The following is a 12,433-nucleotide window of genomic DNA, read 5'->3' as shown; positions in this document are numbered from 1 at the left end:
ATAAATGCAAATGAGACTTGCTCATTTGTATCTAGAGATTACAAAAATTAAGTAAAAATAAAATTATATATAACATTTTTTCAAATAAAAATAATTAAATAAATACATGCAAAAGTAATGCTCCATGGAAATCACGGCCGCCCAGCCCAGCCCAGCGTGAGATGAGCCAATGATTCATTAATGTTTGCAGAGTCATGTAAGTACATACATACATACATACATACATACATACATACATACATATATAAAAGGAAAATGATATATAAAAAGTGGATCAAACTGCCGTAATTTCTGTCCAAGTTCTGATCCAAACAACTCATACTGAACACTCACTACTACTATAATAATGACAACAAATTAAAACTACCTGTTACTGTTAGTTTCATATATACATACAAAGTTGGCTGGCCTGGCCTGCTGGGTTATAAGTAGTGAGAAAAATCTTGAATTTCTTTGGCCTTTTCAAAACAAAACAAAACAAAAAATAAAAAATGCTAAACGAAATTCTTTCATTTTGTCTTGTTCTGACGATGAAAAGGTAAAAGAATAGAAAAGCAAAAATCAAAACATGAAAATGAATCATAACATGAACATTCGTATGTGTATAGGGATATACACACACACACACACACACACACACATATATATATATATATATATAGAGAGAGAGAGAGAGAGAGAGAGACATCAATGCTAGAGTCTCCCATATCCCATGATGACTCTCAAGTTGGAAACATAAATAAAGTTGATTAATTAAGTGAAAGACATGTAAAACATCCGAATTAACCCTCCGAATATAAACAACTTTAAACTTGATCATCTTTAACAACACACCCACCCATCAAATCGACTCTCTCTCTGCTTGAAAAGTTAATCCCTACACTATCAAAACCATAACCATAACTATAACCATAACCATAACCATCCATCCTCTCCCTTTCTACTTCCAATGCTAAGCTCTCACTCACTCACTTGCTCAGAAAAATCCCCACACACAATCATATAACTTTAACTTACGAGCAGAGTTATCATAGACGGAGTGAGAGGTCAAGATTCACGTGGTCTGCAGAATCAGCGGCCGGAGAGAGAGATTCAGGGGTCGACCCACCGCCATGAACTCCGAGTGGGGCTGAGCTCGAGCCATGGAAGGATCGGAACGGTTCCAGCCAATAAGGTGCATTTGGATTAGGAATAGGAATAGGAATAGGAATAGGAATAGGATTAGGATGGTCGGTAGAGGAGGGGTCGTTCTGGAGACCAGAATGGTCGGCGGTGAAGCTTCTGCGAGCAGCGGCTCTTTCACGCTTGTGAGCGTTTTGGTGGCCACCCAGGGCTTGAGAAGTGTAGAACTTGCGAGGACAGTAGAGGCATGAAAACATTCTCGACGACTGTGTTGGTTTTCCGGTAGAGGGGTCGGTGGGCTGTTTCAGGAAGTCGTAGAGACCAGGGTCTGCCATTGTCGTGTTGAGCACCTCTCACCACACAAACAAAGAAAGGGAGAAGAGAGAAAGAGCGAGACTAGTGACGGAGTGACTGACTCAGTGGGTGGGTGTGGGTTTATAGTGGGGTTTTAGCGCTTTTGTTTGTATTTATCTTCAAAAAGTTTGATTGTATGAGATGAGAAGGACGACATTACCCTTTGCAGTGGATAGAATATCGATATCAATTAGATTAAATTAAAATGGTATACGACCACAACCACAATTACAATTTTGACAAGTCTCCTCCTATTACGGTTGTATTTTAAGCATAATAAATATTCATATTTTCTAGGGAAATATAATCCATGAAATATAATTTTTAAGAAAATAATTTGATTATTTTTTTAGTAAATAAATCCACCAAAAAAAAAAAGTAGTCTGTTTTTTACTTAAAAAAGCAACTAAAAAAATTTAAAAATTCAATTTTTCCACTAACATTTTTTTGGGGGTAACACTTATATTATGCATAAGCTTTTTTAGATTTTAAAAAACTAAAAATACAACTTTAAAAAAAAAAAAAAAAAAAAAAAAAAAAAAAATTCCAAACCCCACCTACATAGAGTGAGTAGAAATTCAATTCAAACATTTTTAAAGACATACGTTTTAAAGTAAACCCTACATATGTATTTATCTATGTGTTATTATCTTATGTCTAATAGTCCAATCAAAAAAAATCTTATGTCTAATATCTAAAAATATGTACAAAAAAAAAAAAAAAGAAACAATATAGGTAAAGTATTACTTGTATAACAAATAAAATATAATTGTAACAAGATACATTTTATAAAAACAGACTTTCTTATCTTGGTAAAAGAAATCAATAACGAGCAAAGTAGCAAATTACCAAAATACTCTCTCATTCTCGTGATTTGATGAAACAAGGTACGAAATAATTATGTTAGGAAATATTAAGATAAGAGAACACATATACAATCTAGAATTTGAAACGCGAAAGAAAAATTCTCAACGTTGAGCGATTAGAAATAAATTAGCACGACTGTAATCTTCATTTTGACACAATAAAAAAGTGTGTACCGAATATAATAGTAGAGTGATTAGAGTATTACTCCCTTCTTTTCTTTCTCTACATATATAGTACATACCAAAAAAACAAAAAAGTAAGAAAAAAGAGAGAGGGTAGAATGGTAAAATAAGATGGGGGTTTAGGAAAGTAATGGAATGGAAGGGCGTGATCTGGAAAGGACAGGGGGGAGGGAGGGAGGGAGGAGTAGTGGTAACACTTGCTTCCTTCATGGCTGCAGCATCTGTTATGTCGGACAGCTCCAATACCGGCTCTATTTGTCCTTCTCTCTCTCTCTCTCTCTCTCTCTCTGTCCATATATATATATATATATATATATATCAGGTAGAAGAGCCAATAGCAGAGCAAGGGAGAGAGAGAAGAGGTGCGTGAATATCGGAGAAGCAGACGCGTATATAAAGTATGGTTGGTGGTGGAAACTCTCTCTCAGCCACCCAACCCAATCATCGAAGGAGTTTCTAAAAGTGCCATATATTCCGTATCAGAGTTCACGTCCTCAACCCTCTCTACTCCTATCGTATAATTGGCAAAATCACACAAACCCACCTCCGTACTACTACGGAAAGAGAGAGAGAGAGAGAGAGAGAGAGCTGGCAAGCATGTGATGATATGAGGGGGAGTGCCTGACTCGCCCAAACGGGAATGAGAGAGAAAGAGATGTTGTTACTTTTAGCCTAATAAAAGTAGGCGGGGATCCAAAAAAAGAAACTAGGCTGGGATCCATATACCAACATATAGTTGTTTGACACCAGATGACTAATGATATATATGATTGATATGATATGAGGGATGTAGAGAGAGAGAGAGAGAGAGAGAGAGAGAATTGCATGAAAATGTAGGGTATGTGTGTGGTAACTTGAAGCTCACTAGGGTCTTCCTTATTTCCTATAATAGTTTTATACTAGGATGATCGCTTTGTTGTTGGAGGTGTCACCTCCCCTGTGTGTGTGTATGTGATGGCAAGGAATATATCTTGAACCAGATGGGCTGAAATCAGTCATTACAGTGTTTGCAAATCAGGACACTGGCGTCTAGTTCCACTTGCAATTATGTGATTTATTCATTAATGCTTCTGTCATATTAATTTCTGTACAAACTCACCTTTCATGACTGGACAAGATAACATTATATTATATATGTGTATATATATATCAAGAGTTTTCAAATTGTATTTTATACGGTTGCAAGATTAACACTCTACCTAAAACCCAAAACTTAGCCCATCACAAATTTCCCATTCGTTCCACCCAAATACTGCCTAACTACATGTTTTTCACTCGACTTCCCACCCTTCATGAACAAAAATAAATACAAATTAATCATGATATTGAATTCTGCATCTCCTATCCTAAAAATATTAATAGTAATTAGATTAAGGTGAGACTAATTTGTGGACGAAACATCTTTGACCATTTATCATAATCACAATTAACCACCCATCCAAATTTTGTGCTACAATTGTGCTTTATAACTCTGCGCAACACTGCTACACAAGGTTCAGATAGCAGCTATGCACTTACAAATTAGTTCAAAAGTGAAGCCTTCTGGCATTCACTGAGTTTAAAAATAAATAAAAAAAATCAAAAGCACGCTGTTGAATGACGATTTAGGACATTACATATTGAGCACACAGAGAGAGAGAGAGAGAGAGAGAGAGAGAGAGAGAGAGAGATTCCTCAATACTAAAAAAGGTTACAACAACAAAGACGAGCATTATTGGTGATTTAGAAAAAAGTTTTTACAGGTGAAACTGTGTTAGTGCCATTTCAAGGAACATGTTACAAGTATATACATTGACAACAACAAAACCATACACTGAGGAGACGGTCTGACATTTCAGTTGCTGATATCAAAGTATTTCGGATCTGCTGGAAAATGGTATTCCACATTCAACTGCCATGAAACAGCAAGCTCAGATGTTAAAAAATGGATTTCTTTTCTTTCCTGTTCAGAACTTCAATACACATTTGCAATATAAGAAGCATCAACACCATATAAAATAGAAAAAATTCTGAATCATGTCTAAAAGCAATCTTAAGCCCCAATGTGTGAAATTGAAGCACCATACCTTCCCCTCGTCAGCATCAAAATGGCGTTGAGGGAACACAACCCTCAAATTGTTGTATAAATAAAATCTCCGTTCCCCTTCAGCATCAAAGTTAGTCTTTTGTGACTCAGAGAGAGGATTGGATTTACATCTCTGGACTGATCTAGAACTTTTCTTAGGAAATGGGCATAGAAAACGGAGATGAAGTGCGTAACGTAGAGTACCAACACTGGCAGCATTCTCATTGACCTTTGAACAAGCATATTCTGATTTTCCTATGGCTTCTTGGCATGAATCTGCCAGGCTGAAATCTGTGTCACAAGTTCTCTGGCACACATGTTTGTTGCATTCATTCTGAACCATCATGGCAGGGGAACCTATATTTCCCATATGATAGTGTTCATTCGATGGATTTGCTTTATCAATTGAACCCATCGAATTAGAGCCCTTCCATCCTTTGATACTTTGGTCAGGATGACTTCTTTCCAAGGGAATCACCTTATCATCATAGATCATATCAAAGTTTCTCTGCTCTCTTCTCACCTGTGGAGAAGCTGAGCCAGACGTGGCTAGGGTGACCTTTTGACGCAAGAATGTCTACATCAATTCAAACAAAGAGACAAAAATAAGCACCAACTGAATTCAAACCCCCTTACTAGAAGTAGAACAAAAGCGTATTAGGAAAACAACAGTGCAGTGATGTGCTGATAAAAATAACAGTTATTTGTCATGTATTCATGTGAAGTGGATATCAAATCTTAAAAGACCCCGTTGAATTTTCCCGTTATTAAGTCTTTAATGGGCCTGATTATCTCTCTTCTAACATTTTCTCTTAAGCATGGTAGAACAAGCCTTTGCCCAAGCCTTCCTTCCTAGAAGTAGGCCAATTTTATCCTACCGGCCCAACCATATTTGGAAAAGCACCGCACCAGGGGCCCTCATGGGGAACCCACACAGAGGCAAGGCCATATATACCCACTTGTTGTAGTCTGACCTCCAGGCTAACTCAAAAAGATATCCTAGTCAAGGCACAAATCTAGAAATGGGAATGCTTCATGTGAATTTATATAAGCACATTGAAACAGGAAAACAAGGGATTGCTGGCTGTTGTCTGATTGTGTTTTGATTTTGCCCAAACTAGAATGATAGTTGAGGCAGGGCAAGGTAGCATCAATTTAAGGTCAGTGCATGAGGTTGACAGTGAGAAGCCTCAAGTCTCTGAAAGCTCCAATCAAAGGCAAAAACAAGGGTGATGTTTTCAGTGGATACGTCCTACCAGATCTTGGGTATCATTCTTCACGACAACCTACCCAAGAATTTATATCGTTTCCACCCTTTTTCATTTTTAAGTACAGAGCTTTGGGGGGATGCATGATTTCTATGTTGTCATTCCACTACAAACCATCATTCATGTTTTAAACTGCAAGATTTCAAATATCTTCTTGTCACATCCAGTTAAGTTCATATCAAAATTTTCATTTTTGAGTCCTCTAAAATTTATGATTGGGATGATTTGTCAATGGCAAAACCATTCATATATTGGGTACAGACCTCAACGATCCCCTCAGTTTTCCATACTTCATCAACTATTTAAGTTAGCCTGTGAGTAGTCAGTCCGTTGCTCCCTTAGCAATTATCAAGAAGAACAAATTCAGCTCAGTTTCTTATCCTTTTTTTTTTATTGGACAAAACTAAACTTCATAAATAACTGCTATCTTGTACCACCTCTTGAAATTTCATATTTAAATATTTAACTTGATTAGCATATGGTCTTATAATTCCTACATAAACACTTCACATCAACAAACAACACAACTCTAGCTTTAAGAGCACATTTTCCCTCATTTCTCCATATGAGTAGTGGATTCTAAAATAACCAGGAAGAGAGAGAGAGAGAGAGAGAGAGAGAGATGGAAACAGAAATGAAACACTTACTCTTAATAATGTTCACTTTATATCCAATGTTAGCATCCAAGGGAATATGCACAGATGAGAAACTTGTGTTTGCCTAAATAGTTTTCCACAGGACACTGCCAAAGGACATTGCCCAGTGCCAATCCAGCTATAGCAGGGTGCTGAGAGTAGCAGGAAGGCAGACCACGTACGGCCCGGGTCTTTGGCATATTTGCACAAAGTGGCTGCTCATACTCAAACTTGCATTTCACACCATACAGCCTATGCTTGTGCACTTGCACCAAGAATGGCCACTAATATATTACAGAAAGGGACTAGGGAGACTTAATATATATATATATATATATAATCCAGAAAAAATTATAAAGTTAAAGCACCAATCTACACCTGACATGCAACAACTTTGAAAGAGAACGCAGTGTTTGCTCAAACTTACCTTGGTACCAGCAGGCATGTCACTCAGATCATAGTTACAAAAGAATGTGTGCAGAGGTGTTTTTTCCGGGTTGCTTAGAACCTGCGAAAACAATCCAGATAGAAAGTAAGAGCCAATTCTTTCACCAGTACGCCACAAGTTATGCCATTGAAATATGATGCTGGTATCGAAGAACCTTAGGACACTACTGTCTATTGACAATCATCGTGTAAGACACTTATGACACAAAGGTGTCAACCTTTACTTGGTTAAAAATTGTGCAAAAGGATATTATGCCTTTTGACATTGCGCAATTCCATATGCTGCTTCTGTATGCATAAAAGCACTTAATGCATGTTCAGCACAATAAATTTTGAAACACAACTGTATGTAGCGGTATTCAATTGGTTAAATTCTAGGGAGTTGTTCTAATGTCCTGTCTAACATCAATTTGGTAGGAAAATTTCCCTTGCTACATAAGTAGGTTCGCATCCCTCCCCAGCGAGGGACATTTTAAAGCCATGGCTCATGAGAGCCTAGCCCAAAGCACACAATCTCTTTATAGTTCGGGACGGGGACATTACAATTGATAAAAGAGCCACATGCCTTGTGGTATATGTGGGCCATGGGTGGTGGGAGCCATCATCATATGAGTGTCCGCAAATTTGTTTGCTTTTGTGGAATTTATTGATATTCTTTGTGCTCAGGAATGGGTTTCCTGTTTGTTAGCATCGTCTTGATGCTTTTCGTTTTATTCATTAGAAAAAAGAAAAAAGAAAAAAAAAAAGAAGAGGTTGAGTAACAGGTAACTATGTCCAATTCATTTCATGTCCAGTACAGCATATTTAGGGTTGGTTTGGGATGTCCTAAAAAAGTGCACTTTTTGACTTATTGGTGGGTTTGGGTTGGATTTGGGTTGGGTTTGATGTGATGTGTTAGAGAGGTGATGTGATTTAAATAAGATGATGTGACTTAAATAAGATAGTGACTTTTTGACTTTTTGGCTTATTTAGTACATGCCAAACTAGCCTTTAGTATTTATAGAACAAACAGTACATCAGAGTCAGAACCATGAAACCAAACAGCTGTAGAAATATCCTGAATCAACTTAGGAGATCAGGACATTCTTATCAACTTTGGCTCATTAATGTTCCAACAACATCAATAAACAAGAAAAAGTCACAGCAACAAATGTCCTGAATTAAACCAAATGCCTAAATAAAATGTCACACAACATCTGGAAGATTCTCAAACAAACGGTAATTTCAACAGCAGTTAATTACATTCTCTACCACCCCATATTATGAGAACAGTAACATATGCTAGACAACTGTATTTAAGTACTACGCAACGTAATATAGACACTGAAAACTGAATGCAGATGGGCCCAAATAGTAATTAATAATTCAGGGAGAAAAATACAACCAGCTGTATGCGCCCTTTCACAGGAATACGCAGACGACTTGTAGCACCTTGTGAATCAACATTACTAAGGCCACTTTTCAAATTTTGTCCTGCAAAATTGTTTGATGGAATTCTTCCGAGATCTATGGAGGCATAGTACAGTAAGTAGTTATCTCCATCAACACTGGTTACTGCAAAAGGCAGTTTCTGTGATTTTGGTGAGAAGCTGCCACCAGTAATGCTTAAAACAGCTAAAAACCCATCAATTCTCTGCACAACAAAGATCCAAGAATGGACACTAAGTTCTCAAGGCTACATTAAATAATAAAATCAGCACACATGAAATGCTACAAAGGTTACGTAACGTGAATAAAACCTGACTGAGTTTTCCAGAAGACAACCGGCCAGACAGCAGGGATTCCTCAAAAGAACCAACCAATGATCTCCTAACAGGAAGTCCTCTCGAACTTCTACCCAATTTCACACACTGAGGTATGGTATCATGAGATGAAGTCCAACTTTTTCCATAGTTGCTTTCCGAGTAGGCCTCTTTGTGCAAATGAGTAATATCTTCAAATGATTTACTAGCCACCCAAAAATTCTCTTCTTCAGGGGCAAAGTTAATGTCTGAGATATTTTTTCCAAGTGACTGTTCCACATTTTTAAAGGTTAAATAATTACCTTCTATCTCTTTCCTGACAGTCCTGCATCCTTCAGCAGTTTTCATCATTTCAGAATATTTTGGACCAAGAGGAGACAAAGAAAGAGGGGATGAGATCGCCTTTTCCGGGAATATGGATATCACTCCAGTTTGGCTTCTTACCTTGTTTGAGCCTCTCAAAACATCTAATCCTAGTGAAGATAAACACGTACAAGGCAACACCTCCTTTTCCTTCAGTAAAGGGCCATCAATGGAAAAAATGGGGGCTGTCCTACTGTAATCACATAACATATCCTTCCTTTCTGAGCAATTAGATGTGGACATGGTGAAATGGTTTCTACTTCCAATATTTGCTTTCTTATAATCTTGCGGTATAGAAACACTACAACTATCAGGTGTGTTTATTTGAGAGTTGTGGCAGCGAATATCTATAGAATCACCACCAAATTGGTCTGCAAATAGGACACCACACAAGGGAGACAACAATCGCTTCCTCACTGGTGACCCACTGGACTCAGTTTCATTAACTGTGATACCAACTACAGAAGAAGAATTAACATGATCAGTTGAAACCTCGTCGAATCGATCTAAGAAATAATCCTTCCTACCACACTCAAAGCCCACAATTCTAGAAGCAGGACTCTGAATATTCTGACCAGTTTTAGGTGTTAACAAACCAAGTTTATCCTCAGAACCAATTTTCAATCCATGAGCATTGGATATAGGGTGAATGCCTTCCATGGCCCCTTTACAATTAAACGAATCATCTGGAGTCTCTGATTGCTCCAAAGACGTTTTCTTCTGAAAGTCTCCTAAAGAAGAACACAAGGAGTCTCCAACAATTTGGCTAATACTTCCCACATGCATTCCATCCAAATCACAAGTGCTCACACCAACAAAATGTGGCGGAGTGCACACAGATGTGCTCAAAGACCCTGCTCCCTCTTCAGCTGTTTCGCTTGATGAAACTTGTGGCAAGCCCATCACTAATTTTAAAAAGACCTAAAAGATTTCTTGTCGATAGTCTCCTTTCCTATTGCAGTGAATTCACAAATCTCTACTCAGATTTGCCAAATGAACATGATGCAGTTATCATCCTTGTTCTGAACACATAAAACTCAAGTTGCGTCTCTACTACCATGCCACTAAAATTAATGAAGAAATTGAAATGTCCCGTAACTTCAGCTAACAGTTCAATGAAAAGCAATTCCCAAATCCATTAAGGAGCTAGTGCTATGCATCTATGGAATTCATCCTCATTTCAGCTACTACTACTCCCTTCCAAGAATGTGGTGATAAACCCAAGCACATACTAAACCCCCTAAAAAAACGGATAGGACAAAGCTTCTGACCTCCGTACCAGCAAGCAAGGATGCACATGGAATTCATGGTTGTGCACGGAATCAATGCATTTGCCTGAAATCAAACACAAAAGAAATGAGCTATTTCAACTTTTTTTGAAAATCTATGGAAGCAGCTCAAAATACATGAAGATATAACTGGGGTGTGTATGTAGGTGCACTTTCTTCCTGTCTTTTTTTTTTTTTTTGTTTGGTTTCTCTTTCAAAGTGATGGAAACAGAGCATGAACCTATCCATTGGACAATGAATCACTTTCTACTTACAAAATACACAAAATCATAAATTTTTAAAATATTTACTTGCTCCTCAATTTTTGAGGTAAATACAAACAAACATAAAAAAAGAAGGAAAAATGTATGTGTATGAAGAATTAGATACCAAATCCACTATCAATGATGATGAATTCTAAAATAGAAAAGACAAATGTGATGTTACTCATAGCTCGTACATCAACATGTGAATCTAAAGCAGTAAATGCTCTTAACCAACAATCTCAACCATAAAAGGGGATAGTTTGAACAGCAATCCAGAGCGATTCTTCGAATCGATCAACGGCCAAAACATATAGAAAGCATAAGAAAAAAGGCGGTTTACTTGTACGGCACTCATTCACAGCAAAACAAAACCCTTTCGGAACTTTAGATGACTCCTTGCAATTACTTTCAAGCAAAGCTTTTTCAAATATAAATAAATAAATAATAAACAAATTCGAAACACAAACAACTGAAGCTCTAATCGCGAAAGAAATGAGACGCACCACCGACGGAGGTTGTAATTGAGAAACAAGCATTCATGGTCGATGATAATCTTCCATTCAAATGTTATCATCAATCTTCGAAACATATATATATATATATATATAATTGATTAAATTAACAGATCAATTGGTCGGTGAAGAAAAATGGAATGAAGAATTTAATTTAATTTAATGAAGTAAAATTAAGGGGAAAAAATTTATTCTTTTGCGTCTCTTGCGAAATGCGGGAAGTTGCGTTGTCCTTGCGGTTCGCCGAAAGCCCATAGTCTTCTTCCTCTTCTTCCTCTTTATGTTTTTCGATTTTATTTTATTATAGTATTATTTTTAATAACAAATACAGTTTCATTTCACCGCTACTTTTTACTTTTTTTTTTTTTTTTTTTTGAATTTTGTATTAAATTTGTTTATCTTAAACGTCATTTTATATATATATATATATATATATACAAACATAAAAAGTAGGGTTTACTAATATGCATGAAATAATAAATAGATTTAATTATTACAATATTTCATTTTTTATATTAAAAAAATTGATGACTAAACCAAATTACCTCTAATTTCGCTTTTAGTTCTCTCTTAGCTTAGGAACATTTAATGCAAGTATCAAATTTTAAGTAACATTGAAATAAAATTCGAATATGGTAGTACTACATGCACCAATTAGTGAACTAACTAGTGTTGTCATTATTATTGACCCCACTCATTAAGTACATTACAAATCTCAAAAATCTCTTAAATTATGTTACATCATCAATTAGTATATTAGTTAATACATTAATTGGTGCATGTAATATTATTCTTTAGAATAATACTAGGATAAATTACAAATACACCCCTGAGGTTTGAATAAAATATGAATCGTCCCCTATGGTTTTAGAAATTACATTTCACCTCCTGAGATTTCTAATTTCATAACAAATCGTCCCTTCTATTAATAAATCATCAAATCAATTAACAATTTTTAATGATGTTAGAAATATGTTTCAATTAATAATTTAAGTAATTTTATTATTGTATAAGAAAGCAATTATGAATTTTGTTTTTTTAGTTAATTATGTTAAATAAAAAATTCAAACAAGAAGGTATTTGTAATTTTTCAAATCACGGGGAACAATCTGTACTTTAAGCAAACCTTACAAGGTGTATTTGTAATTTATCCATAATACTATATGTATTAATTAGTATACTAACTAGTGTACTAATTAATGATGTGACATAATTTAAAATATTTTGGGTATTTATAATTAGTATAATGAGTGAGGTCAATAATAATATCATTATTAGTATTGGTACATTAGTTAGTATACTAATTAATGCATATAGCACCATTGATAAATTTCATACTCAG

The 12,433-nt window shown here is 36.0% G+C and overlaps 2 protein-coding genes across 5 annotated transcripts; both read right to left on the bottom strand.

Moving 5' to 3' along the window:
- Positions 1-1,028: 1,028 nt before the first annotated feature.
- Positions 1,029-1,457, bottom strand: LOC114315809 (uncharacterized). The gene has a single exon (XM_028262425.2). The coding sequence runs from the start codon at positions 1,455-1,457 to the stop codon at positions 1,029-1,031; it is 429 nt and encodes a 142-aa protein (XP_028118226.2).
- Positions 1,458-4,215: 2,758 nt separating this feature from the next.
- Positions 4,216-11,407, bottom strand: LOC114315856 (uncharacterized). Of its 4 annotated transcripts, none has more exons than XR_014327374.1 (7): positions 11,083-11,407; positions 8,680-10,380; positions 8,325-8,573; positions 6,921-7,001; positions 6,506-6,777; positions 4,592-5,167; positions 4,216-4,416 (listed from the first exon to the last, which is right to left on the bottom strand). XR_014327374.1 is itself a non-coding variant. In XM_028262471.2 (6 exons), the coding sequence occupies exons 2-6, from the start codon at positions 9,946-9,948 to the stop codon at positions 4,360-4,362; spliced, it is 2,232 nt and encodes a 743-aa protein (XP_028118272.2). In that variant the 5' UTR covers positions 9,949-10,380; positions 11,083-11,407; the 3' UTR covers positions 4,216-4,359. The 4 variants fall into 4 exon arrangements, 2 of the variants coding, with proteins under 2 accessions (XP_028118272.2, XP_028118273.2); XR_014327375.1 differs by lacking the exon at positions 11,083-11,407 and adding an exon at positions 10,774-10,957; XM_028262471.2 differs by lacking the exon at positions 6,506-6,777.
- Positions 11,408-12,433: the final 1,026 nt, after the last annotated feature.

Source organism: Camellia sinensis, chromosome 1 (assembly GCF_055761805.1).
Source record: "Camellia sinensis isolate YWXY chromosome 1, ASM5576180v1, whole genome shotgun sequence".
In the NCBI taxonomy this organism is placed as follows: domain Eukaryota; kingdom Viridiplantae; phylum Streptophyta; class Magnoliopsida; order Ericales; family Theaceae; genus Camellia; species Camellia sinensis.
This window is presented reverse-complemented; position numbering and strand designations above follow the sequence as displayed.

Bases quoted from the DNA above. Each gene is read 5' to 3' on its own strand.
- LOC114315856 (XM_028262471.2), bottom strand. From the start codon at position 9,948: ATGGGCTTGCCACAAGTTTCATCAAGCGAAACAGCTGAAGAGGGAGCA. The intron at 8,574-8,679 runs GTTTTATTCACG...TTTGTTGTGCAG, and splicing joins CTTCTGGAAAACTCAGTCAG to AGAATTGATGGGTTTTTAGC. The intron at 7,002-8,324 runs GTTGTATTTTTC...TTGTTTTCGCAG, and splicing joins TGAAAGGGCGCATACAGCTG to GTTCTAAGCAACCCGGAAAA.
- LOC114315809 (XM_028262425.2), bottom strand. From the start codon at position 1,457: ATGGCAGACCCTGGTCTCTACGACTTCCTGAAACAGCCCACCGACCCC.